At 38.2% G+C, this 25,218-nt stretch overlaps 1 protein-coding gene across 13 annotated transcripts in view; it reads right to left on the bottom strand.

Moving 5' to 3' along the window:
• The window catches only part of NUMB (NUMB endocytic adaptor protein), a 92,405-nt gene that overhangs the window by 12,415 nt on the left and 54,772 nt on the right, over positions 1–25,218 (bottom strand). For 9 of the 13 annotated variants that reach the window (XM_066188147.1, XM_066188156.1, XM_066188160.1 and 6 more), the window contains exons 2-4: positions 22,291–22,434; positions 10,295–10,369; positions 5,028–5,060 (exon numbers count right to left, since the gene is read on the bottom strand). In XM_066188147.1, coding sequence (XP_066044244.1) covers positions 5,028–5,060; positions 10,295–10,369; positions 22,291–22,416 — 234 coding nt within the window. In that variant the 5' untranslated portion in view covers positions 22,417–22,434. The remainder of the gene's footprint in view (positions 1–5,027; positions 5,061–10,294; positions 10,370–22,290; positions 22,435–25,218) is intronic. The other 4 variants (XM_066188153.1, XM_066188158.1, XM_066188155.1 and 1 more) reach the window with 1 other exon arrangement.

The raw sequence follows: 25,218 nt of genomic DNA, 5'->3' as shown, positions 1-25,218 counted from the left end.
GAAGACACTCATTCATAAGGAGTTACACCACAGGTAGCTTCTTCAGCACAAGTTTAAATACAGGAAAATTCTTACCTGAATGTTATATTTCCACCAGCCCTACCCTCTGCCCCAATAGTCCCATGGCAGAAACACCTTAAACCAGTGTTAAAAGCACCCCAGAATCATCAGTTCCTGTGTTGCTTATTAAGCTCATAAGCTTAATGCTAAGATCAATCACCCAAATATGTTTCACTAATTTATGAAGACCTAAATGTCTTATCTTGGGAGAGAGGTATAAAAATAGGATTTCTTAACCCTTTGGTGTGTATCTGGCAAAAGCAGTGGTGTGTGGCAGGCGGGTGCAGCGCAGAGCGGTCTGGCTTTTATCCAAAACCTGACTGTGGGAACTTTCAGCTGCCGCAAGCTGAGGCTAAGCAAAAGTGGAAAACACAGGAAGGCTTCAGGAGCCATTTAAACTACAGATTCTTTCCAGGCTGTTTACTTTTCAAGGGAAAGTTACAGAAAACAGTATAAACACAATATTCTTCTGAAGAGAATTCATTGAAAAGAAAATAGGTCAACATAATTTTACTGGTTGTTACAGAGAACTACTACTAGAAAACGAGTATCTTTTCTTTTAGCACGTCACTTCAATTCACAATCCTCCTACTTTAGCCAGTTATTAAAATATTCTCTTTACATGTTTTGAAGCACTGGGTTTACACAGTTCGTGGCTGCTAATGGCACCCACCAGAAACCACCGCAGGGAGTGAAGAAAGCAACAGTGAGGGTGGGGGAAGCTGAAGGAGTTTCAGCTAGTGGCTTCAAGCTAGAATTGCAAGTATTTTATAATTTTTTTAAATAGTTTATTGCAGGTGCATTTACTTTATATTCTTACAGCAAGTAATGGAACAAGAATACATTCTGGCATAAGCTACTGCATGTTCCAAGTCGGCAACACCAATTTTAACACTGTAAGAATGAAATATCTTGGAGTGAAAAGTCTCCAATTATATCACATTGGTTTCATTCTCAGAGAAAGCAGCAAGTGTGAAGAAAAAGGTGCTGGCAGAACTTCTGTTTGTTTTTTGGGGAGGAACTATCTGTCCCAAATTCAGACGCAGCAATGACATCCTGAGCCTTTTCAAAAAGCTTGGTGAGAACAGAGAATGGCACTGACTTGCACAGAAGAGCATTTAAAGAAAAAAGAGAGAAAATAAGCACAGCATGAAAGCAAGCTATAGAGAAGTGCTTGCAGAAGCAAGTTTCTAAATGACCATCCAGCCTGTTGGATACCCAAGAGAATGTTTAATTTAGTTCTGGAATGCCTAATGGAAAGAGTGCAATTCACAACAAAAGATACACTTAAGTTTATCATCATATGTGTTAGAAAATGTTGCAGCATATAGAAGTAACTTCTAACATTTTGTTTTAAAAGGCAGTATCAATACCCACAAAATATAGTCTGTATTTTCAATGCTCAGCTAGCTTCCACAGCCTGAAGGTCCCTATTAATTCCAAAACAAATGGTCTGTCTCCTTGAACTGTTTTAAAAAGAGTATCGGTTGTTTATACGCCATAAGTCTTAAAAAACTTTATTTCAAGCAAATACAAACAATGAAGAGAAGATAATGCCTGCAGGTAACTGTTTGGTTTAGACTGCCATCTTTAGATTAAGAGATACACATCTTTCCCCAGCAAACAATAAAAACCCTGTCCCTACAGAAACTGTGAACAGTTCCTGAAGTTTGTATTAAAGCCAAGTTTAACTGAGCTGGGTACTTCATGAAGCAATGCTGATCTTCAGCAGATCTACTCCTCACTCACTATTTTACCAAATGTGGATTTCGAAATAGCTAACACATGAACTTTGTGTTTCTCAGAATAAAATGAAAAGGCTGAAGAGCTTCCTAAGCCCCCTTTTCCCACTGAAACATTAAGTTCCACATGCAAGATAACAAAGATGGGTTTGCTATGCTAAGAGAAAAAGAAAACTCACTTTCATCTCCCAATTCCTTCTTCTATACTTATGCTGGATGCAGTGATTTGAAAGGGCTTATCCTTACAGTCTAAACCCCAAACCCACTGCTACTACTGCTGGACAATGAATGGTTTTTACATTTACTGAATCCTCCGCTTATCTGTGCCTACCAGCGATGTATAAAGGAACATACTCCTCCAATTCAGTTTCTATTGGATATACAAGGGATATTACCAAGTAAACTGTGATTACAGAGTAGATAGGAGCATTTGCACTATTGGCACATACTGGACAAAGATCAGACCAGCTGCAAGATACTGCACAGGAAGTGAACTCCAACGCAGGATCGCAGCTTGCGTAACAAATGCTGGGAGGTACAGGCAACTCCAAAGAGAGCTATTTAAAGCAAGCGGCCAATATCCACTGGAACAGGATGCTCTGAAATGTTGTTACCAAGGGACTCATCTAGACATCCAGATCGGTAGCTTGTCTTCATATTCTAGAGCTTTTAGATGACAGCACTGCCTGAGGAGAGCCACGTGTGGCATCGACTCCTGGGAGCCTGATTTGTCAGTGCTGAGTCGGCACCGATAGAAACCTCACTGCTCAGCACTACTGGGGAGGTCAGTTCTCTGCTCCAGCACGAGATTCATTATCTGGACTCATTTCAGAGTCCTCTGACGACTCCAGGAGGGCAGGTGGGCACTTATCCTAACACACAGCAAGGCTGAAGGACAAAGCAGGTCCATGGCGGGTCAGGCACAACAGAAACCTCCCTGACAAACTGGTGGTGCCCTAGAGATGGGCATCCACCAAACAAAAAGCAGCTGCTTTGATACCTTGCTGTATTGTAAGGTGCAAAACCAAGTATTAAGGATGCCAGAACAGAAGTTGCCCAAGAATGCATTTTTAAAATACTCTAACTTTGTTTCTAGCTTTTCTGCCTATTATGTTTTATCCTATCCTGGGACCTGAACACGGCTCCAAGATATACCTGGAGCCTCAGGTGTATATATAAAGACAATTTTTCATTTTAGACCCTGTATAAAACATTATGTGATGAGAAATACACTCTACAGAGGCAAAACATGACAAAGATCACCAAATCTGTACTACTACTCATCACAACAGAAAAACTGTAGTTTTAAAAGGAGCTGCCTAAAAAGGCAGCTTATTTGATAACCACAAAAACCTAACCTGGAGCTATCAACAAACATTTTTATTTAAAGCTGAAAAAAAGCATTTTCAATACTAACCACTTGAACATTTCCACCCACAAATCCATCGTATTTACCTTTAACAAGGAGAAAAATATGGACAGGGAAAGTGGCAAACATGTCTAGACTGACTTTCTGAAAGCTGCTGGTGTGTTTTAAATAGCTCTGCAGTTTGGAATAATATATTAATCCCAATGCAAGGCATTTGGGGAGAAATTATAAATGAGACAGCCAAAAGATATTAGAGTTATTAGTATTTCTCAATTATTAATAAGAGAACAGCTGTCCCTTTTACTGCAGATTTCCCTAGATGTGGGCTCCTGTTGTAGGCCAAAGCTGTAATAAAGGTACTGCCAAAGTGGTACTTTGGGGATATCTAAACACTGTGGATTTAAGTGGTTTCAGTGCTAATTAATGAAATTCACAGGCTGAAGCAGAAGTGGGTCCTTCTTTGTCAAAATATTATAATACACGAGAAAGAAAATCTAAAATGCTGTGGTGAAGTACCAAACTTCATTAAATATCAACCAAGATGTAATAGGGAAGATAGCATATTTAATAATTTAAAAAGTCAAAGCAAGATTTTAACCTAAGTGCTATGCAAGTACCTTTCCTTTTACATCTTTGCTTTCTTATGTACCCTAACATAAGTTAGTCCCAACAAGCAGAGAGAAAACCAGCAAATCTAATCAGCTTGAGGTGGGGGGCTTTCTGTTCGTTTCCTAATTTAGCACTTTGGGTCCGGTCTTTCTAGATTCCAGCTCTAGGATTTGATTTGCACACAGGACTGTTCTCAGCAATCTGACAGATCTGCCATCTTCTGTATTTTAGTCTCTCACCACCACTACACTTTAGATGTGTGCTTTCCCAGATCATAGGAGGAAACCAGAATTGGAGAAACAGATGACCCTGTGTGACATCCATCATTATTTGAGTGAATGGTGAAAAAGGATCAGCTGAAAAAACTTTACTATCTCCCCAAGTAAAGCCCAAACCAATCCATGAGCAGAGAATAATCTGCTTCAAAAGACTTCAGCATGTACGAACATTACAAACCTGTTAGTTTCCATTTAAGCAAAGCTTCATTTTATAACAAGATACTTCAGAAGCCATTATCTTAGATTAACTCCACATGAAAGATGGATTAAAAAGTTTTACAGGAATTTTAAAAAGAGGTAGGAAACAGATGAGAGGTAAAAGAGAGTGTGGTCTTTCTTCCTTGCAGAAATGTAGGCAGCAGGAATAAAACCACCCAGCCACCAGTGCAGCACATTCTTAATAAGGACAAAAAATCGCTTCCCTTCTTATCTAAGACATTGTCCTTGTGAAAACAAGAGCAACAATAGAAATTGGAGATTGAGCTGAAATTAGGAAAACATAGTAGGTAAATGCCTGATCTCATCTTCATTTACCTTTGAATTAGGACTGTGCCCAAAAAAGGAAGGTTTAAGAGGTGGCACAGTGCTTTCTCCCAGTGCTAACATTTGGGGATCAACTCATGCTGCCAGGCAGCTGAGCATGAAGCACTTACAAGGTGCAGACCTCAACTGTTCTGTAGGTGTTCATCCAGGTGATGTGAGTTGGTTTAAGGGTTAATTTTTTTTTTTTCCCCAGGACGACTAAATCACTTCAAAACACTAGATTTCTGATACAGTCCAAAGATACTTAAGTTTTTATTTCAGGTTACTTTTGAAACCACATTCTTCGATCAAAACACTTCCCAGCCTGTTTTAGAATCAAATATTCTGAAATGGATTAAGGAACTCTCAACACTCTGATTTTATGGCAGTGCTATACCAGGGATGTAACTCCTTATAGTGCAAGCACAAACAAGGCATTAAACTTACTTTTCCAAAGAAGCCTTTGAAGAACTTCCTTTCCTGGAGGAACAGGGGGGACAAGTCGAGCGCTATTACTGTAGGTAGCTAAAATGTCCCAGGGTTTTCAAACCAACAAGCACACACAAGAATAGGGTTTGGAGGGAAAGGAAGGGGTTTTTAGAGTTATCCATGAGAAGGTGCGACAGGCAAATGTGAAAATAATCCTATGAAAATGCAGATCAAAGGGCACACACACAGTTCTAATAAGCTACTGCCCTGAAATTGGTGGAAAGAAGAAAACCTCAGCCCCAATTTCATGCAAGGTGGTTACTTTATTTTCACTCTCCCTTGTTTAGTCCCTTTTGGTTAGGTTATAAACCAAACTTGGCAGCAGACATGGTGGTTAAACAAGTAAAATACTGTACAGGCTCTTGTGAAATGCAAAGTCCTAACTCCAGAACTGCAGTCTAGCTTGCTCTGTATTGATCACTCTTCCCCAAAGCAAATGTTCTGTATATTGGAGAAGCAAGTATGGCTGATATAAAGCAGCCATACCGTACTGCTGCATTTTATTCCGTTTGTTGGTTGCTCTGGCTTACGTGCTACTCTTATGCTTCACATCTTACGCGGTCTTCTCTGAAGAGCAAGGAATTTCATTGTAACCTTGTGGGAAAACTCAAATACAAATGAGACCCTTTTCTCTTTCTCTAAAGCCTTCCAAGGCTTTGTGCAATATTTATATAAATACTAGTTATTCATTCTACAACTCTGAACTGATAGGTTGATCAGCCTTTAAAATCAGCTCAGGCAGGCAGAGACAGTTAGGCAAGTGCAAAGATACCAAAGGCTGAACTACAGTTTCCTACATTTCTTCAGGAAAGCAATTATACCGATTGCCCAATCCACATTAAGAAAAAGCCAGCACACAATTTTAAGCATATTTGCATGCAGTTTAGTTTACTAGCTTTATTTTGTTACCAGACTGTGGACAGTAAACTACATGAGAGAACACTCCACCAGGCCTGGTGCTCCACGAGCACAGCCCACATGCTGCTCCGCGTGTGAGGGAAGCTGACGTGAAGCACAGAGCTGTTCCTGCTGTCTTTCCAAATTACTTCGCTTGTAAGAAAGCTCTGCTATAGCAGTAATGAGGAGGAGGTGGAGAATTGCGGAAGAGACAAGGAGTGTCTCTTTGACAGCCCCTGACCCCACATTTACACTGTGCAATTCCAACCTGTTCATCACTGATACTACTATATTCAAAGCATTGACACAAATATCCTGAGGCAGTGTCTGAAGAACTGATTGATAAACAAGGTTATATTTTAATCAAAGCTGTGGTTCTGATGCAAGGCAACAGAAGCCAGGAAACACCAAGTTAAGAAGGGAGTGTCCGTCTCAACTTTGCATTTCCTGGCCCTGCTGGTGGGTCCCTCTCTGCCCAACGTGCTTCCACTGGATGTTTTACCAAGTATCTGTAACATATTTACATCAGCTCAGACACTGTATAAAGAACATCTCCAAGCTCAGTCAGCTGAAAAGCTTAAGTACTTTTGGAGGCAGGAACAGTTATGTATTTGGACAGGATATGCTGAACACTAGGAGGGGAACTAATGGATTAATCACAATGTAGTCTACATAATGAGAAGGGGTTGGATGCTGCTGCCAAGTTGAGCAATGACTATTGCATTACAATAAATAACAGCTTTTTAGAGACAGCAAAAGCTAAAGAGATTCACCAGAAGCTACCTCATTTTTAGGTGATGGTTAATTTTGCTCTCAGAAAAATGCTTGTTAAACAAGATTATTTTTTTAAATAAACTAGACAAGGTTAATGGAAAAGGCATCATGCAAAATGGGTTTTAAACAACACTAAGTTAATGTAGTTTAGAGATAACTAATGCATTTTTAAAAAATATTAAATTATGTCTCTTTACCTGCTAAAACAAGAACATATATTAAAACAAATGCATAATTTAAAACAAAAAGTGGCAAGTTAGAAACCAATACTACAAGCTAAAGCTGATTTAAAATCAAAATATGACATGAGAGAGTACAGTTTTGTCTTTATATGACGTTCCCATGCCTGAGTCAAATACACTTAACAAGGCCCTTGAAGTTGCTTTCCAGTTTGCACTAAATATTTTAAATTCAGTGAAATGGTTCTGAAGAAACCATTTAGAGCTTCATGTCCATCCACATGAATCTTATCAGATATTAAATGTATACAAAGCTAGCCATATATGTCTACTAAGGAAATAATGTAAGCTACATTGGTAATATTCTATTAAGGAAAAATGCAAGTCCTGTTGATAATATAAATCCATGTCAATAATAGACTAATAGCTGAATATGAGGGGTTTTGATCTATTAATGAGACTGTGATGCCATTTCATCAGACAGAAAATGAAAGTATTGTTGGTGTGCAGTTTCAGAGCTATAAAACTGTAACAGCAGAGTACAGTGTGGATGAAGGATTCTTGAGCTAAAAGTGGCTTCTCGTACTCGGTAGTCAATTAAGCAATGTCTGAATAAAATGTTCACCATCACTTGTTGGCAAGTTTTGCAAGATGCAGCACTCAAAAACAATTATACCCATTAAAGGAGCAGGTAATAAAAAATCCCTGAAAGGTTATTTCCCACAATAAAGAGACAGAGATATTTGTTTGCATCTTTTCTTTCAAAAAGCAAAGCAGTAATTAAACTATTCCTAAAGTCAAGATTAACACTGTTCTTTATTCTTAGCAAATCCCATAAAATCTCTTAAAACCCAGCAGTCAGTCCTATAAAAGAACAGTCTTCAGTTCCCCAAATGAATTGCCAACTGTTGTACAGCAAGAATTAAGAGCCAAAAATATATCTATTAGAATAAGAAAAGACAGGCAGAACTTAATTTTTGGAAGCTACAGGATACAAGTATTTCAACAATTCTAATTTTTATTGACTGGATTTATAAAGCCTACACCTTACCTGCAGAGAATAAAGTTTAAAATAGCCCACATACACTTCAGTGTCATTTAACCACATTAAAAGTGAAGTCCAATTTCCCTTAAGCTAGTCTTTCAGTTTGAGCACTGCAGCACAAATTTGTAATTCTTTCAAAACCAAGAGAAAGTCCATCAAAATAACTAAGTAATGTGAAAGCAAGGGACTACCAGAAGAACAAACTGTTTTCTTACCACATTCCTCATATGCTGAAATATCACCCAGTGTTTGGCTTCTGCTAAATTAAGAGTGTCTTGTAGAGAACAAAGCTTTCAGTAATGGTGATGTCCTAAAGAAATGCCCCTGGTTTAAAACTCACAGGCTGGGGGTGAGGGACAGGGCTTGAATTGCAGTGGGCAGCTCCAAATGGACCTTGGATCTGATAGAGTCTAGTAACTAAGGCACACAAAGTAATTTCAGTAATCTGAATCTTCCTCTTGAGGCACAAAGAGAATTTCACCCCTACTTCTCAACTTGCAACACTGACAAAGGAGACAAATAGCAATTGTAAGAGATGCACACTTGTATCGTGTGTACACACAGACATTAAACTGCAGAAAAAATCAAAATTATCTGAAGAAAAAAGGTAATTTAAGAGAACAGGTGAATTCATGCCATCCACAATTTGGAATAATGACATGACATGTATTAGGGGAATTTAACAATTTACTTTCAGAAAATGCTGACTAACTGAAGAAGTGAGATATCCAAGTCTGATGTTTGAATCAATAATTCATGTGATCAAGGATCACAATCCTAGAAATCCAGATTCCAGAAGAAACTGGGTGCTATGCTTTTACTATGTCTCATTAACTATAAGCTTAGCTACACTTAGCTGGCTCATGGACTTGTACGATTTTTATAAACTAGCAACAGCTACTTCCCAGCATAGATCCCCAGGGAAGAGAATGAAAGAAGTGGCACAAAGTAGATACTGCAGTGCAATTTGGTGTGCTAAAAGAAAGTATTCTGAGAGAATAAAAATCAGAAAGAGACAAAAACGGATGCAATTGATTACATGGCCAGTACTTGCACTTTTAGGTATGTAAACGAAATCCACAGAACAAAGAAACTCATTTGTATTTTGTGTGGCCCTTTTTAATAAAAATCAATCACTAATCACTGAGGACTGAATGGGAACAGATGGGATGTGGCTTTAACAGGTTACTATACATTAGCTGAGAAAGAAAAGAATGAAAAGACTTGATTTTAATCAGAGCACTAAACCAATTCACAAACTTTACAGCACAACAGAAGGCAGAAAAGATAACCTATAATCCTCTGCTATGTGCTAGGAAGAAGGGAAAAACAGGTTTAGATGGAAGCCATTTGAGCTCTCAGACTTGGTGAGGAAAGAAAAGGGATGTCCAGTGGCACAGAGTTTAAATCAGTAAAAGTGCAATAGAAGGGTCTGATGGACACGTTTGATCGATTTTGTTGAGCTGCAAGGATACAAGGGTTTCTTCCACTGAATGCATACTGAAGAATGTATATAGATAAAACATATAAGAGAAGTGATGACAAGGACTGCAGTTCTCTATCTCTATTAAAAATTCAAATTTTTCCTGTCCTTTCTCCTGTTCTTTTCATTGATGTTAAAGCCTCAGTTCCTTGACAGATTGATCACTGCCTTTCTGGAGTTCACTATTTCCGCAGGATTTTGTGGTATTATTACTGCAGGAAAGAGATGACAAGACCTCTTCAAATGAGCCACAGAAATACAAAGAGCTTTGAACGAGTGCCATTTACAGGAGCAAACGTTCACAGAAGCCAAACTAAGAGCAGCCCACTTCATGACATATCAGAATTAGGCAGCCTTCAGGCCACTTTGAGCAGATGCAAGCCAGATTATACCATGCATGACTACAATGTTGCAGTGCATTAGAAAAAAAAGCATCCTAAAACAAGTAATATTTTGTATAATAATGGTGAATTAAGTCACTATTAAAGTGGCAGGCAACAGAGGGAAAGAGAGAGAGGGGGAGAAGAAAAGAGAGAGAGGGAGAAGCTGTTAAAAAACAATGGTTGAAGTTCCATGTGGGTACCAACTTAGCCTGAAAGGTCACAGAGAATTTTTACACATTTGCTTTGCAAATAGTTTCTGCAAGTAGAAAGAACAGTTGTAACTCTCCCTCTCATCATCAGATTAGCACGTCCCCCCAAGAGCAGCAGTGCTCTCAAACCGGCCAACTGTTCTCCTAACGTGGGTCAAAAGTTCAGTCTTTAGCTGGAGCCCTGCTCCAAACAGACCTTTTCCAGTAATGCTCACAGCCCCAAAGCCAACGTTTTCATTAAACAAATATACATACAGATTTCAGCCTCTTCACAGCATCTTCACAGATATGCATTCCTCTGGATTCATCCACTTCGACATGTCCCAAGTACTGCAGGAAGGAGTATGGGAGAAAAGGTTAATAGCAGCTCCTTAAACTCCCTGGGTTTTGATGAATCCAAGCTCTGAATTCATCTCAGTGCAGCTGATGTGAGAGACAAGACCAGCACTTTGCCAGCCTTCTTTTAAACCTGCATTTGGAGGTTTGACCGTGTATATCTATGGGGGCACCAGCATCAGCAGAAAAGCATAATACAATTAGAAATTTGGAGGGAAAGACAGACTTTCCTTACCATGGGGAAAATATGTAATTGAAAAGTATTGAAAACCGTGCTTTCCTGCTTATTCATCATGAGCTTTAGTAATTTTTTTTTACTAGCATAGTATGAAAACCTTACATCAATATAGAGAGGAAGGTGAATAAATTATTTTTGAATAATGATAAATATATTTAGTATTAAAAACCAAATTACAGTACACAGTAAGATGACCAAATATTTTTGAATGGTAATGTCCAAATACGAGAAATTTGTCCACTCCATTTTTTAAAATTGTAAACCAAAACTGTTTATCTTCATTACAACTACAGGCTACTGAGACATACATCATTCTTACAAAGACGGGTTTAAAAAAAAAAAAAATCTGTTTTCCACATCTTCATCTTACCAAGCACTACTGAAAAAACGCCCCAGCAACACAACAGTGAATAGAAACGTCAGCTTAAAAGCTTTTAAATTTACAACACAGAATAATATTAGTCTATAGAGAAACCAGTGGCAAGAAATACATCAAGAGCGTAGTGTTCAGGGTACCATGGATAGTTTAATTTTACACTTGAGTTTTTAGCTTTAATTTTTCCAAATTTCCTGCCTTTTCCAATCACAGTTTTTTTTGATAGTGAAAGGAAGTGTTCTCTCAGAAAAAAATCATTATTCAAAGTACTTAACTCTTGAAGAAAGCCAGAGAAACTATCAAAACCTTTCTGAAGTTTTGCAATAAGAGCTACAGGAGGAAGAAACTTTCCCCAATTTACTTGCCATTGTAAGAGTTGTATGCAATTCAGCATTTAGATTCTAGGCTAGCTGGAGAGTGAATAAGTGGCTTTAAACTATCAGAATCAATGCTTGTGTCACTTAATGCAGTCATAAACACAAATTTAACAACCCATTAAAGAAGTTGCACTCTGTAACAGACAATTCTGTCATGAGTTATTTGAAATCTAGATTTTCTTTCATTAATTAAGATACTAGACTTGGACAAAAAAAGGTTTCACTCACAGCACCATACTGAAGCACCCACAGATTAAGAGATTCAACTATATGGAGAAAATCAAGATTGTTTCAAAGATTTAATAGAAATTGGAAAGTTGAGGATTTTTTTCATACAAGACAAATGCTCCAGAAGAGGAGGCTCTGTATATCATTAAACTGCTGCAAGATTTACAATATTTTAAGTGACAGAGAGCTTTAGCATTAAATCTCACTATGTGGCATTTTTTTAAACAGACTTAAATGCGGATGGAACAATTCTGGAGGAATTTCTTTTAAATCAACCCTCACAGCTGGAGAACAGCTTGAAAAATAGATTGCACTGAAATTAGAAGGTAAATAAAAGAGATCTGACTCTTTGGAGCTTTTTCAAAATGAGCTCTTGTGAGGCTGAAGCCTTATAATTGAACGCTGGAGCTGCCAAAACAGCAACTGTATTCCCTCAGTTGAGCTCGCTGAACACTTGCGCAAGGTCTTCATTTCTCCAGAACATGATGTAGAACACTTTAATCCTAAAAACACACAAACAGTAACAACTAAAGATGCAATTACTATGTGTCTGGAAGTACAGATGTACATCATCAACTACTTGGTTTTGCCATGACTTCTCTGGGAGAAGTTCCAGAGATGCAGAAATTCTGTTGTACATTTGTCATGAGAAAGTTGTGGGTTTAGTAACTTCTCATTAAGAAGAGAGTGATACAGACAGGAACAAGCTTGAGGTTTATACCGGCCAGAAAAAGAAAATGTGTGTAAGGAATGAACCATCTAGTTTGCATGGCCATTTGTATCATCCATATAGAGGGCAACTTTCAGATTTCATGACCTATCTGCACATCTCATTTACTTCAATGTAACCAAAACGCTTCCAAGTGAAGATTCAAACAATTCAGCCCCTGTACTTGGCAACCTGCCTTTTGCTTGGAAAAGGGAGAACCAGAGGAGGGTAAATATTGCCTCACGTCACACAGCAAAACAGACAACCATTCTTCCGTGTTGCCAAACCTCTATTCATGTCCCATGTTCCAACTCTCAGCAATCAGTCATGCCACTGCTGCTGGAGACAGCAAGTTTAGCTGCAGTTGTCAATACTGCTTCCACTCCTGTGAATGGAGACATTATTGCACGTATCAAGTGCATCTATCCACACCAAAGGGGTACAATCCACAGACCTCATTGAACATCAATCAATTCTGAATTATAAAATAAATTACACTGTCACACAATACTTCTTTATGATGCAGAGGATAAAAGGTACTTTGTTTGCATTTACATGTTACACTTCTAGCCCTTCACAAAAAAAGAAAAAGACCTGTTCTTGCCATTGCAGAAGCCAATTTTGCAGAAGCCAAAAGCTCATCATTAGCACTGGTGTTGAACGTTTTACAGGCAATTTCAAAATTCTTCTTGCTTTGGTTTTTAATTTTTCTGGGATGGAGTGGTAGTGTGTTAATTGCGTATAGGCACCAATATACTTTTCTTTCTTGTAAAAACAAATTTTAATTCTATAACCAGAATGCTGTGGTCCTCTTCTTTTCATAGCCAAATGCCCCTTAAGCATCAGGCCCCCTTCCAAGTCTTCGAGCTTCTTTCATCAGTCTGACAGTAGATATACACAGTTCCTGTATTTAAACAGTGCTACAATATTTATCTGGCTTCTAATGGATTGTAATCAAAGACAAAAATATTTCCTCGAGAAGATTGGCAAAAACTCTGTCAGAACTGAAACCTCTTCTAGTGTTTATATTTAACACAGAAGTGTTAAATTGTAAATCTATCTCAACTTAGCCTTAAATTTGAAATAAAGGCTCAACTTACTAGTGCAGCAGCATTTTATGAGTGACATTTCAAAATTTAATAAAGGACATGCAGCTACTAGTTAGAGTCTGAAATGAAAGTTAAACACCAGAATCAGGACTTCAGAAAAACAAACTGTTGTTAAAACTCTGTTGTTACATCTCCAGAAAGAGATTACATGGAAACCACTTTCAAGCAGATACACAAATCCTACACTTCTATACATAATCTTTCAGGATCTTTGAAAGGAACTTCCTTTTCAAACTAAAGGAGAAGAAACATACTGTTGAAGTGCCAGGGCAGCAACTGCCCTACACAAGGAAAATCTCATGCAAATCCATGACAGCACATTATCACAAACACACTCAAGGACTGGGACACATAAGTACTGGGTACACAGAAATCCACATGAACTACCTAAGCCAAACTGTGGTGGATGATGACTTTGGGAAGAGTAAGGAAAGGAGTACTCCTGAAATATTTGCAAAGAGCATTTCTTCTCACAGGGATTGTTGCAGCTAGCATTCCTGAAGAAAGTGGTGAGTACTTTTCCATCCGGAAAATGCACATAGCAGGAATGCAGTATTAATATTGAATGCACTCCTACTTAATTTCCATAGCAACCAGTGAATGATAGTCATGACATCAGCAATTCTCGGACATAAGTTGCTCTGTAAGAGATTTAATCGTTATACCAGAAATTAACCACCAGTGCTTTTATAGAAAGCTAAAATCCATGTGGGCTGAGTCCTCATACAGAGTAACATACCATAAAAGCTCTAATCCAAATAAAATACTTTAAGGGGCTGATGGAGAAAAGTCCTTAATGCAAACATTACTAAATAGATGCACTGCTTATATTAACATTCTTAGCAAAAAGAAGATGAGATTATAGTACAGCAAAATAAACAGAAACTAAAAAACTTTCCCTCTTCATCACTGATTTTTATGTTCTCTTTCACTGAAGGTGGTGTTTGGCATCAATCTCAAACCAAACATAAAACAATCAACAGAGGAACAAGTTAAACTGGCACACAGCAAAGCATCCTTATAATCTGAAAAGTGCTTGAGAAACTTTATTCTTTTTGAACGTTTTAAACTTTTTCCAACTTTATCTAAACACCAACCACTCAGGTTACCATATCAACGGCTTCTGGTGAAATTTTCCTATTGTCTTCTCTCAAATACATGCTATTGAAATTGCTCCTACTAAAACATCAAGGGCTGATGTATCAGGTCAGAAATAAAACACCATCTGTGTCCTAGTACAAGCAATACTGCCCTGATCTTCTTTGTTTCCATTTCTCTCACAAATACTTGGCTGACTCAGTTTTCAAAATTTCGAAGTTCAACAATAACAGCTGGCAAAAAGAAGATCTTTCATCAGTGCTCCTTCAGCCTGGACCACTCACTCAAGCCAGTTCTGTTTGTTCAAGTCTGGTAATACGCTTTTACAGTCTCTCTTTGAAACAGACTCAGCTACACAAATAATTGAAGTTCCCTCTGTATCAGCAGATGTTCATATGCACTGTTTTATTTGCAGTAACAGATTAGGTTCTTTGGATTACATTTGAAACTAGATGGACACAGGAAATGAGCTTACTTGAAGTCTTGGCCAAGGTGTCCTGTGCTGGGAAATGAGCTGCCATAAAGAGAAGCACACCAGCATTTCTTGGTATTTTTCCTACCTCCTTTCTCTTCCTCTGTATAAGTTCTAGGGCATTATTTGCAACAGTAAGACTGACTACTTGGCATCTGCATGTGCAGATATGCTTCTAGAATTGGCATTGCTCAAGAATTAAAGTCTGAGTGTCAAAGTTTCAGAGTGAAATGCTGTCTTGCAAGCAGACATAAGCTTAAATCCAGAAACCCTGGATATGTCTTAAAGCTGAGCTACATCTCCACTGACTTCTAAGATTTACATTCCAATGTTCAATATTTTATTTCTCTCCTCTCACACTCATGCTCCTGCTTTCTGAATTTATTAGTTTGAAACAGATGTCTGCTCAGACAAAGCTGTAGAAGCACAGACAACAGAAACTCTATGATTAAGCATCAACCAAGTTTAATTTTGCTTAGTCAAAGCTATAGGTTAGTTAGGATGCTATACTTGTCATTAGAAATCAAAATGTCCCACCAACCTGTTAAATTCCCCAAAACAGGAACTGTAGCAGCCTGTGACTGCTAAATGTCTCTGAATAATGAAGATCAAAAGAAACTAAAGCAGTTATCCATACCAGTAGTTCTCCCTATTTTTTTCATCACACCCACCTAAGCGCCACACTGTGAATTTCGCATACTGGTTCTCACACGACCTTTATAGTGTCAACAGAAACAACACTGTGAGTCAGGAATACTGAAGATGCAATAAAGAAGCTCAGTACAGGATACACAAATTCTGTATTCTTCATTTTCTTACAAATCCTTAGAATGAGGTAGAGAGGGAACTCAGGCTATATAGGACAGCACTTGCTTCAGGGCAGGATCTACTTCCACATCTACATCAGAGAAGTCAGCTTTGAAGTATTATGACATTTCTGTAACTGGAGATCAATAGGCTAGACCTTCTACCCTGTAGTTTACGTGTCTCACTGAAGAAAGGGATGTTATTTTGCTGAGTTGTTACTGCTAATGCACATCCCTAATTTTCCCTTGATGCAGCTAAACACACTGTTTCTCCTAGTCCCTTCACAGCTTCACATATGCACTATCAGACTTTGGTTTTCAACTGTATGCTCTGATGTGCAATTCCTATTTTTTACATGAATTCAGCACTATTTAATAAATTTAAAACTTTCTTTAAAAAAAAAGAAAATATAAAGGACAATCAAGTGTTGAAAGCACAGTTTTATGCACACACTGCACAGGTACACACTGTACACTTTCTTCAACTCCTGCAAAAAATTCAGTTTCCATGTACGACACTGGGGATCTCCTAATTTTAAAAAAACAGAATTAAAAAGTATAACCCAATGAGAACTTTTTGATTTCCAACACCTAAATTACATGGAAAATAAATATTTCTGCAAGGCGATCCGAGCCATTTTAATTGTCATATCTTTAAAACAACCTGAAGTTTATAGAACTATTTAAGAATTTCACCTTAGCCAAAGACAGAAGGTTTTTAAAACTCAGCAAGAACCTCCATTTAAAGCTTCTTGTTTGCAAGGCTATTCAAACAAAAATAAGGGTTGGACACCAGGATGAAAAGTTTAAGGATTAGGGATTCCCTTACATTCCTTCAGCATGACAAAAATGCATAGGAATATATCGGAGGTAAGGTTCACACCTTCCATTATAATCAGCATCTTTTCTAATTAGCTGTTTTCCAGTCTTTTTCCTGAGATGTTAAATGCTGCAGGATTATTAAAATGTACCATTGCTTGCTGAGGGTTAACATTCAATAGGAATGATTACTGTTCATGCTAACATTAGTTCATGCCTTCAGAGGCAGAGATTTCTAGTGTTTATTGTGTAAGGCTGTACAACATTTCAGAAATCAGCAGATTTGTCACATTAACTTCTTAAAAATGCTTAACATAGTTTCCAAAGACTATTCAAGTACCTCAGACTTCCACAGTGAAAAATATCACATGCTTAACTTAAAGGCACTTCAGCATCACGCTGGTAAATTCTTTCACAGCTGTTATTTCAAATTAGAAGTGCATTTAAGATATAAAATAAAAGCCACAGTCACCTGTGCTGGTACCAGTGTGTCTGACCTGGAGAAATAGAATGCAAGCTGTATTTATAAACTTATTAAATATAAGAAGTTACTTTGAATATGAGATTTATAAATTTGACATTAAACCAATAAAGTTTGAAATGCAAATTCCAAAACTAAACAGGACAGCTGGGCAGCCACAGGTGGTGTGAGAGCACAAAGCAAAGTGATCAAAACGGCCAAGCTCCTACTGCTGGTGGTTTCAGCAGCGCCTGGTATGGCTCAACAACCTAAACACAGGGACCCCAGGGATCAGAACTGACATTGACAGGTCCCAGTGAGGATACCCTACAGGGCTTGTGCCAGTTGTTCTCCTTCCTTCTGGCTCTTCTTGAACACAAAGGAATACAGTGTCTTCCAAACATCTCCCATCAAAGCAAGGGTTAGACAGGAAACAGTTCAAGAGTACTTGTTCTGAAAAGTCAATTCTTTCATATACCAAAGTACAACTGTACCCATACAATTGTTATTTGTCAACACTGACACAGAGATCAAATTCAGTGGAAAGGCTAACTCTAATGATACCAGATACTCAGCAGCAAACCCTGGATGCCTGAGATAGAAATGTGGTTTTTACTCTTCCACACCAGCACCTTTAATCTTTCAGGTCAAAAAAAAAAAAAAAAAGAAAAAAAGTACACTTGCAGGTGATATACAACAGCAGCCTTACATGCCTTAAGGTCAAAAGAAACTGACCACCAAGAACATGGAAGTGACAGAACAAAACTAATTAAATCATCCAAGATACACACAAACTGTTGAGTCTTCTAGAACACCAGGAAGTAACCAGCTGTTAATATTCTGTTTAACACATCCTTTTGGTCAGATCCACCAAGAATTTGCAAATGTTTTGTTTAGTTCTCTTAGGTAGAAGGAAATGACCTAATTTTTCTGATATAAACTTCACAGGCCAGTTACTCCAAAGAGCATTTGTATGAATGAAAATCACTTACCCAGAGGGACACTCAAAAAGGCTTTTCACACAAAAGAAGCCCTGGTGTCAAATATTTCATTTTAGTCATTATACCACAGACCAGCTGCATATTTTCAGTGAGGCAGTGTCTGGAGCAAGAAAGCAAGTTTGAAAGTGTGTGTGTCAATGAACTTCATTTGTTGCAATTCTAATGTATAAAATTGTGTATAAATAAATTTTAGCACTGATAAGCACAGCTGTAATGTCTGTTAGAAATTCAGTTTCTAAATAGTTTTAAATACATTCTCTTCATCTAACACCCCTATATACTGCATGTATCTGGTACAGTTTTTCTCTCAGAGGAAGGATTCACTACTGAAACACAGTATTTATCTTTCAGTTTGTTAGGACAGTGGAAAAGAATTTTCCCTGAAAATTAGACTCCTACAACATATGTACCAGTGCCATATTTAACAATGGGGCAACTCCTGTTGCACACCTATAAAAGCTGCAAGCTATTATGCCTCCACACCACCAAAGTTAGGAGAGCAACATCATTTAAGTTCCCAATGGCATCGCAAAAAGTCTGCAAGTCGCTTTTCTAAACACAAGTTTAACATCCTTTACATACCTTTGCTGACAGACAGGACCTGTCTCTCCTCGGCTGTTCTTTTAATCTAACTTGAGCAGATTCAAAGCAGTTTACACAGAAGAGCACTACAGGAAAGTCAGTAGCCACTGCACGGCCCTGTCTTTGAGTGTCAGGTTACCACCTTAGGTGTGGTTAGATTTCCAACACGGAGAAGAACTATCTGTAATTACATCTACACACCCTGAGATGACTGAGAAAACATGATCAATACCTGGCTACATGCAACACAGCCTCACCAAGTAGCAGAAAAACACAGACTGTCAACAAAAAAAAGAGTGCTATTGACTGAAAGACATAGTATTCATTCATGATTATCACCACCTCCAAATTTATGAGCACAGCACTGGAGAGAACCAACTGTGGATCGAATCTACTTCCCTGAATTTTAAAGCAACATAAAGGAACAGAACAGGAATTCTGCCTGTACTTGGCATGGAGCATCTTCTCTCCCAAAGGGAAGATGATCCATAGATGCATCAGGTTTGCTCAAAATCCAACAGGACACTTAAGGACTTTAACAATAAGGATCAGCTGTGGACATAGCACAGGAAGAGCTTCAAGAAACATGCCACCATAGAAAACCTTTCAGTAACATTAAATCTGTTTGCAGTACAGCATCCTCCAAGCACAATGAATGAGCAGCTTACTGGAGTCCCTATCCAACACTAACGGAGTGAAGCCTGAAGGCAGGATGAAATCCTATTTGCAGCATGACTTTCAAAGTGTTTCCACATGCTCTGTAATGTCTAAAAAAGGATAAACCTGTGGTAGCACTCTACAAACACTCAAGCTCTGGGGCAAAATATAAATGCCCAAAGGCGAGAAGTTAAAAACCAAACCAATTTAAGAGATTTTTTTTTTTTTACAAGAGAAACCAAGAACAAATGATCCCTTGTGTGTTTGCACTAGTCTCCTCTCTCTACCTAAAAAAAAAAAAAAGAAGGAAAAAAAAAAAAGAAAAGAGTCTTACCTATATAAAATAGCAAGCATTAGAAGAAACAAAGCCCACAACTTGGCTGCTACCACACTAGTCTCATGTATTTTACTTTCAAACAGAAAATCCTTCCGACGGCTGCAGCAACATTTATTAAGAATTTTCAGGTCTTCAGTAAGTACAGATGAAGTCTTCAGCATCCCTGCAAAAGCCAGATTCTGGTCTTGCTACTCAATTATGCCTTGAGCTCCAAAGAATTACAGACAATGAGTTTTAGAGAGCAGGCAAGGCAGATCATAATAAGTAAGAACAGGCTAATCCTGTGCCACCACCAGCTCTCCCAGCATTTTCAAGTATGGTTGAGCAGCTACACTACAGACAATGGACCTCTTTGGAATTCCCACTGCAAAACTTAGAGAAAATTCAGGTTTATTCAACATCTTTTAGATTTGAATCCGTTCCTTTTCATTAAGCATTCTTCTCAAAATATCTCGCTCTGTCCAGCTCCACTGAAGAGCATCAGGAAGAAAAGTCACCTCATCAGATATTTAAGGACATAGGAGACTGCATACTTTTCCTGGAATGTATGAATTCCCAAAAAATACCCAAGACAGGCGTAACAGGATACTCTCCTTCAATAGCACAAAGTTCTATTCTTTCTGTGAGCAAAATACAGTACCACCCACTAAAGCGATGACTCTACATGTGGTTTATCTTGTTCCCTCACAATGGCACACTTCCTGTCTCTATCTATTAAACACCAGTTAACACCCACTCTGCAGCTCAAGCCTTATAAAATTTTCCACTTTGTCCATATCGAGGGACACTATTTTGGACAATAAATTCTAATCAAGTAAGATAAAACACCTCTTAATAACAATTTGTTTTGAATGTAAGTTTTCACCTAATTGCAAGTTTTTTAGATATTAATAGCCTACCACTCTGACCAAATCAAGAAATGTCTCTTACATTTACCTTAAAAGCATTTTGTTCCAAAGAACAAATTAAATTAATTCAGTGAATTCCAATTAAAAGCAGACTAATGAGTGCACATAAGTCCCATTATGACGACAGGATGCAAAGATTCATCCATTTCTACGCCATTTCAGCACAGAATAGGCCAAAACCTTTTTTGACTTTGGGTACATGTGCCCAGAATAGATGAATGCTTCATTTAAATACAGGAAGCACTTGTCATTAGAAGTGCAAGTCCTGACTGAGAGTTAAAAAAAGTCAGTCTTTTAACAGTCTGAAGTGGCTCACACCCTTTCTGTTCAGTAAAGGATTGAAAAAGTTTGAATAAAATTAAACGCCTAGAAATTGAGCAGTCTGCTTTTCAACCTGTGTAATGCCTAAGTTATTAAAAAAATCACCACCCTCAAACTTAAACTCTGTTCTCTCCTGGACAGCGTTAAACCTTAATCTAAGTTTGAGCTTTCACAGAGCAATTCCTTTCAAATCCTTGGCAAAACACCATCTCTGTTTAGTACTGAATTACAGTTCCTTCCTCTTAGCAGAAAAATAACTCAAGACAAAAATAAGCAAGCAGCCATGAACTAGAAATGTTGTATACTTTTGCGTGTATGTAAAAGCACACAAGCAACTCTTGTTAAAAGGGTAAAGCAGGGCATTAACCTTGTGGGAAAGTTCTCATACTTACCACATACCTACAACAATCCACAACTTCACAAAAATATGCAACAGTCAGTTTAAAGAATTCCACCTAGCAACATCACATGTTAAACTATCAGACAGAATTACTTTAAGCATAATACAGAGAAAAACTAATGACAGGTCCTTAGGCGTCAGAACCGTAGACTGTGGTCCTTGTACGAAGATATTTAATCCATTAGCCTTCCTCAAGCATCATCAGCTTGCAACCTATTGTAGATCTATTAGTGTACCTTGAGGAAGAAATTGGAGCATATGCAACAAGTCACCCTAAATTTTAAATTTATTGTTATTCTGGTATTTATTAAGTATTAATATAAAATACTATTCTAAAGTATTAAATTATTGTTCCTAGAATAAAGAGGAAGGAGAACTGGACACAAAAAAGAAAACAGCTATTTAAAATACTCTGATAATCTGGAATGAGTTACCAGAATTTTAAGAGGTAATTTCAGTTTAACGTGCATTAATAGTTTGTATTATACACACACAAGATCATAGCACAGAGGCATTCTCAGAAGTTAGCAAGAGCTTCTAATCTCACGCACTAGTTGAAATCCTACATGTTACTTGAAAATATTTTCAATTATTGAGAGGGAGGCAGGACTGCTTTCCAAGCACAGCCCATCGCTTACCTTACAAGTAAAACTGTAACCACAAGTACACTTTTAACAGAGAGAATTGAGTACCCTTCCATGCAACCCAAGAGGTCTATCACTTCTGATCTCCGAGAAAAATGAAGACAAATATTGTATTACTCCTCTACCTAGCTACATGATTTATTTCAACTAGATAATAATGTAAGATATCTCAGACTGATTTTCCAAGGCATTTGTTACATGACCCATCTGCTTTTAAGAAAAAAGCCACATCCTCTGCAATGAGAGCTGACTGTAAAATAGGCCAGTGTGTAATGAAGCATGCCTCTGGCTTACACTTGCCAAAAAAACCCCAAATAGTAATTCATGGCAAGAGTACCTCATGGACATCCAAAAGAAAAGCAGAAACTCTTACCTTAACAGGAAAGCTGCACTTGCCAGTACGAACACCTTCTTCATCGGTCTGCCACTGGTGAGGCCTGCTGGCCTCTGGGACATAGACATCTTTCTTTCTCCTAAAGCTTTGCCGTAATTTGTTCATTTCTCAGATTTTCACGTCCTAGAAGAAGAAAAGAAGAATACTGCCATTAGGCACCAAACACACATTCAGCCACTTTGGGTCAACCACTATTGTGACAAATGACGCTGTGGAAAACCCGAGCTTTTGCAAAGATGAATGGAAGGGCCAGTGAGAGGAAAGTATTTTGGACACAGATTCAGAGAAAGATGGATATTCGCTTCAAAATGGAAAACACAAACCCACATCCCTTGTTTAACATCTTTCCACAGCCACTGAAGCATCAGACCCAGGAATAACTATTACTTGGAGCATACGGTTACCTCAAATAGCTGGTAGAGAAGCTCTGAAGAGTGATGCACATGAAATCCTGCCTCCCCAAATTTAAACGCCTACCTAAAGCAACCAAGCAGGACAGCAATAGCAAAAGCTTCTAAGGCACCCATGCAAGGCAAGGATTCACAGTTTTAAAACTGCTCCTAAAATCAGGTGCTTGTGCTGTTCATTAAGTACAAGAGATAGGTTCATGCCTTCACTGAGGGGAACAGTCCAGCCCTTGCTTAGTCTACTGGTAGAATTCTTATGGTTAAATGAGAACTGCACTTCTTCAAGAGGGGAAGACAGTGCCGTGAATACACTTCTGAAGCCTAGAATTCAACACTTTGTACACACTCTGCCTTTATGTATCAATTTCTATATACAATCCAATCTACGCTTTACACGTGCTCACCTTTACTGGATTCAAACTACAATTAGCCAAGAAGCTATCAGAGAAATTACTACTAATAAGAAGACTCGATATTCACCTAAAGAAGTAAAATCATATGGGATACAAAGTGGGGAATATTGAAGACATAATGAAAGGTTTCTTGAGATTTGGTCATTTTTCCTGAAAAAGAGGCCTTCGCACAACCATGGCAACCATTTCATTTTGACTGAAAAAAAAAGATGATGCAGAATGCAAGGCAACAAAATCTAATTGGATTACATATGCCTATTTCCCATCAGGCTGAATAAACTAGAGAATATAGATATTTACGGGTGTCAATAGCTGGCCTTTGAATGCAAGCTGCTTTAAAAGCAGTTGGAGCACCATTTTAAACCTTGAAAAGAACTACTATCTTCCATGGTCAAAACTATATGACATAGGTGAGAAAAATCAACTCACTCATGTTTGTGGCATCTAACATTTAAGAAGTTTAAAGTCAAAATGCAACTATTTCAAAGCTGAACAAAAGTCAGAAATAAAAGCATTACAGAAAATCACTGCCCACCACTAATTGCAAGTACTAAATTGTTTTGTATCTCGTGGCACATTTTAGCCATTCCAAATAACAATAAGGTGTGTGTTTTGTTACTGACTCCCTAAAACTTCGTTCAGCAACTGTTACTTTCTTCCTCAAGCAGCAGATAATTAAACAAGGCAATTCCCACTGTATCTTAGTGGCATGACACTGGTCAATTTCTCTAGAATCTTCCATCTTTCCATCATCTATTAAAAGAAATACCGTAAGATAAGTAGTTATTCCAAGATGTACCCATGGGTGAAGAAAACACTACTATATCAGCAGGACTGGGTAATTTAAGTGTGGTGATGTTAATTGTCTAAGGGCAAATAAGCACAACAGTCACATGCACAAGTTCAGCAGCATTTGAATTCCATTAGTCTTGGGTTTTGCAGCATTCTGGAGCATTCTTTTAGCATACAGGATAATTCCCGAAGTAATTCTACGTTAGAAAACAGCCACACCAAACACCACTTTTACAGCAAACACTGTGCTTGAAGTTGCTTGATGAGCATTTTAAAGCAACAAGGTGTGACACTCCAAGTAACCCAAATCCAAACGTAAATTAAGTGAAGGGTTGGGATGTACGTCAAAGGCTACAGGCAACTGTTCCCAGCAAGTACCTAGAACAGCCAGGAGGTCTAACAAGCAGTGTAAGTGCAAGGATGGGAAGTTGCTGAAGAATTCTCCATCACAATTATCTAGTTTTAAAGAAGTGTTAATTCATTCCTTCATAGCTACAAAATGCTTGTCATACCTAAAAACATAAAATATTTTCTTGAATATACTTGAGTGGATTTAGAGATGAGAACATATGGGCAAAATAAAAGACATGTGTGCTTCTTACCACTCAATAAGCTGAAGCAGCTTTGTTCTGCGTTCAGCTGGGACAGAGTTGATTTTCTTCCCAGTAGCTGGTACAGTGCTGTGTTTTGGATTCAGGCTGAGAAAAACCTTGATAACACATTAGTTTAGTTGTTGCTAAGGAGTGTTTACACTAAGTCAAGGTCTTTTCTGCTTCTCACCCCACCCTACCATTGAGTTGGCTGCAGGGCACAAAAAGCTTAGAGAGGACACAGCTGGGAGAGCTGAGCCCAAGTGACCACAGGCATGTCCCACAGCATATGGCACCATGCTCAGCATGTAAAGCTGGGGGAAGAAGGAAGGAAGGGGGGACAATCACAGTGACAGTGTTTGTCCTCCCAAGTAACCACTGTATGCGATAGAGCCCTGCTCTCCTGGGGATGGCCAAACACCTGCCTGCCCATGGGAAGCATTAAATTAATTTCTTGCCTTGCTTGCCTGTGTGGCTTTTGTTTTACCTATTAAAATATCTTTATCTCAACCCATGAAGTTTTCATTTTTGCTCTTCTGATTCTCTTGCCCATCCCACTGGGAAGAGTGAGCAAGCAGCTGGATGGGGTTTAGTTGCCATCTGGGGTTAAACCACACCATTCTTCTATAAACGTTGTTTATTTTACAAGCTATAAGCCATTTAAAAATCTCTGAATGTGCAAAGGCAATTCTAGAAGTTTTAAGA

This window comes from Chamaea fasciata, unplaced genomic scaffold (genome assembly GCF_029207755.1).
Source record: "Chamaea fasciata isolate MVZ Bird 193981 ecotype frontalis unplaced genomic scaffold, bChaFas1.0.hap1 SCAF_7, whole genome shotgun sequence".
NCBI classification, from domain to species: domain Eukaryota; kingdom Metazoa; phylum Chordata; class Aves; order Passeriformes; family Sylviidae; genus Chamaea; species Chamaea fasciata.
Note: the sequence above shows the minus strand (reverse complement) of the source record. Positions and strands in the feature narration are given on the sequence as shown.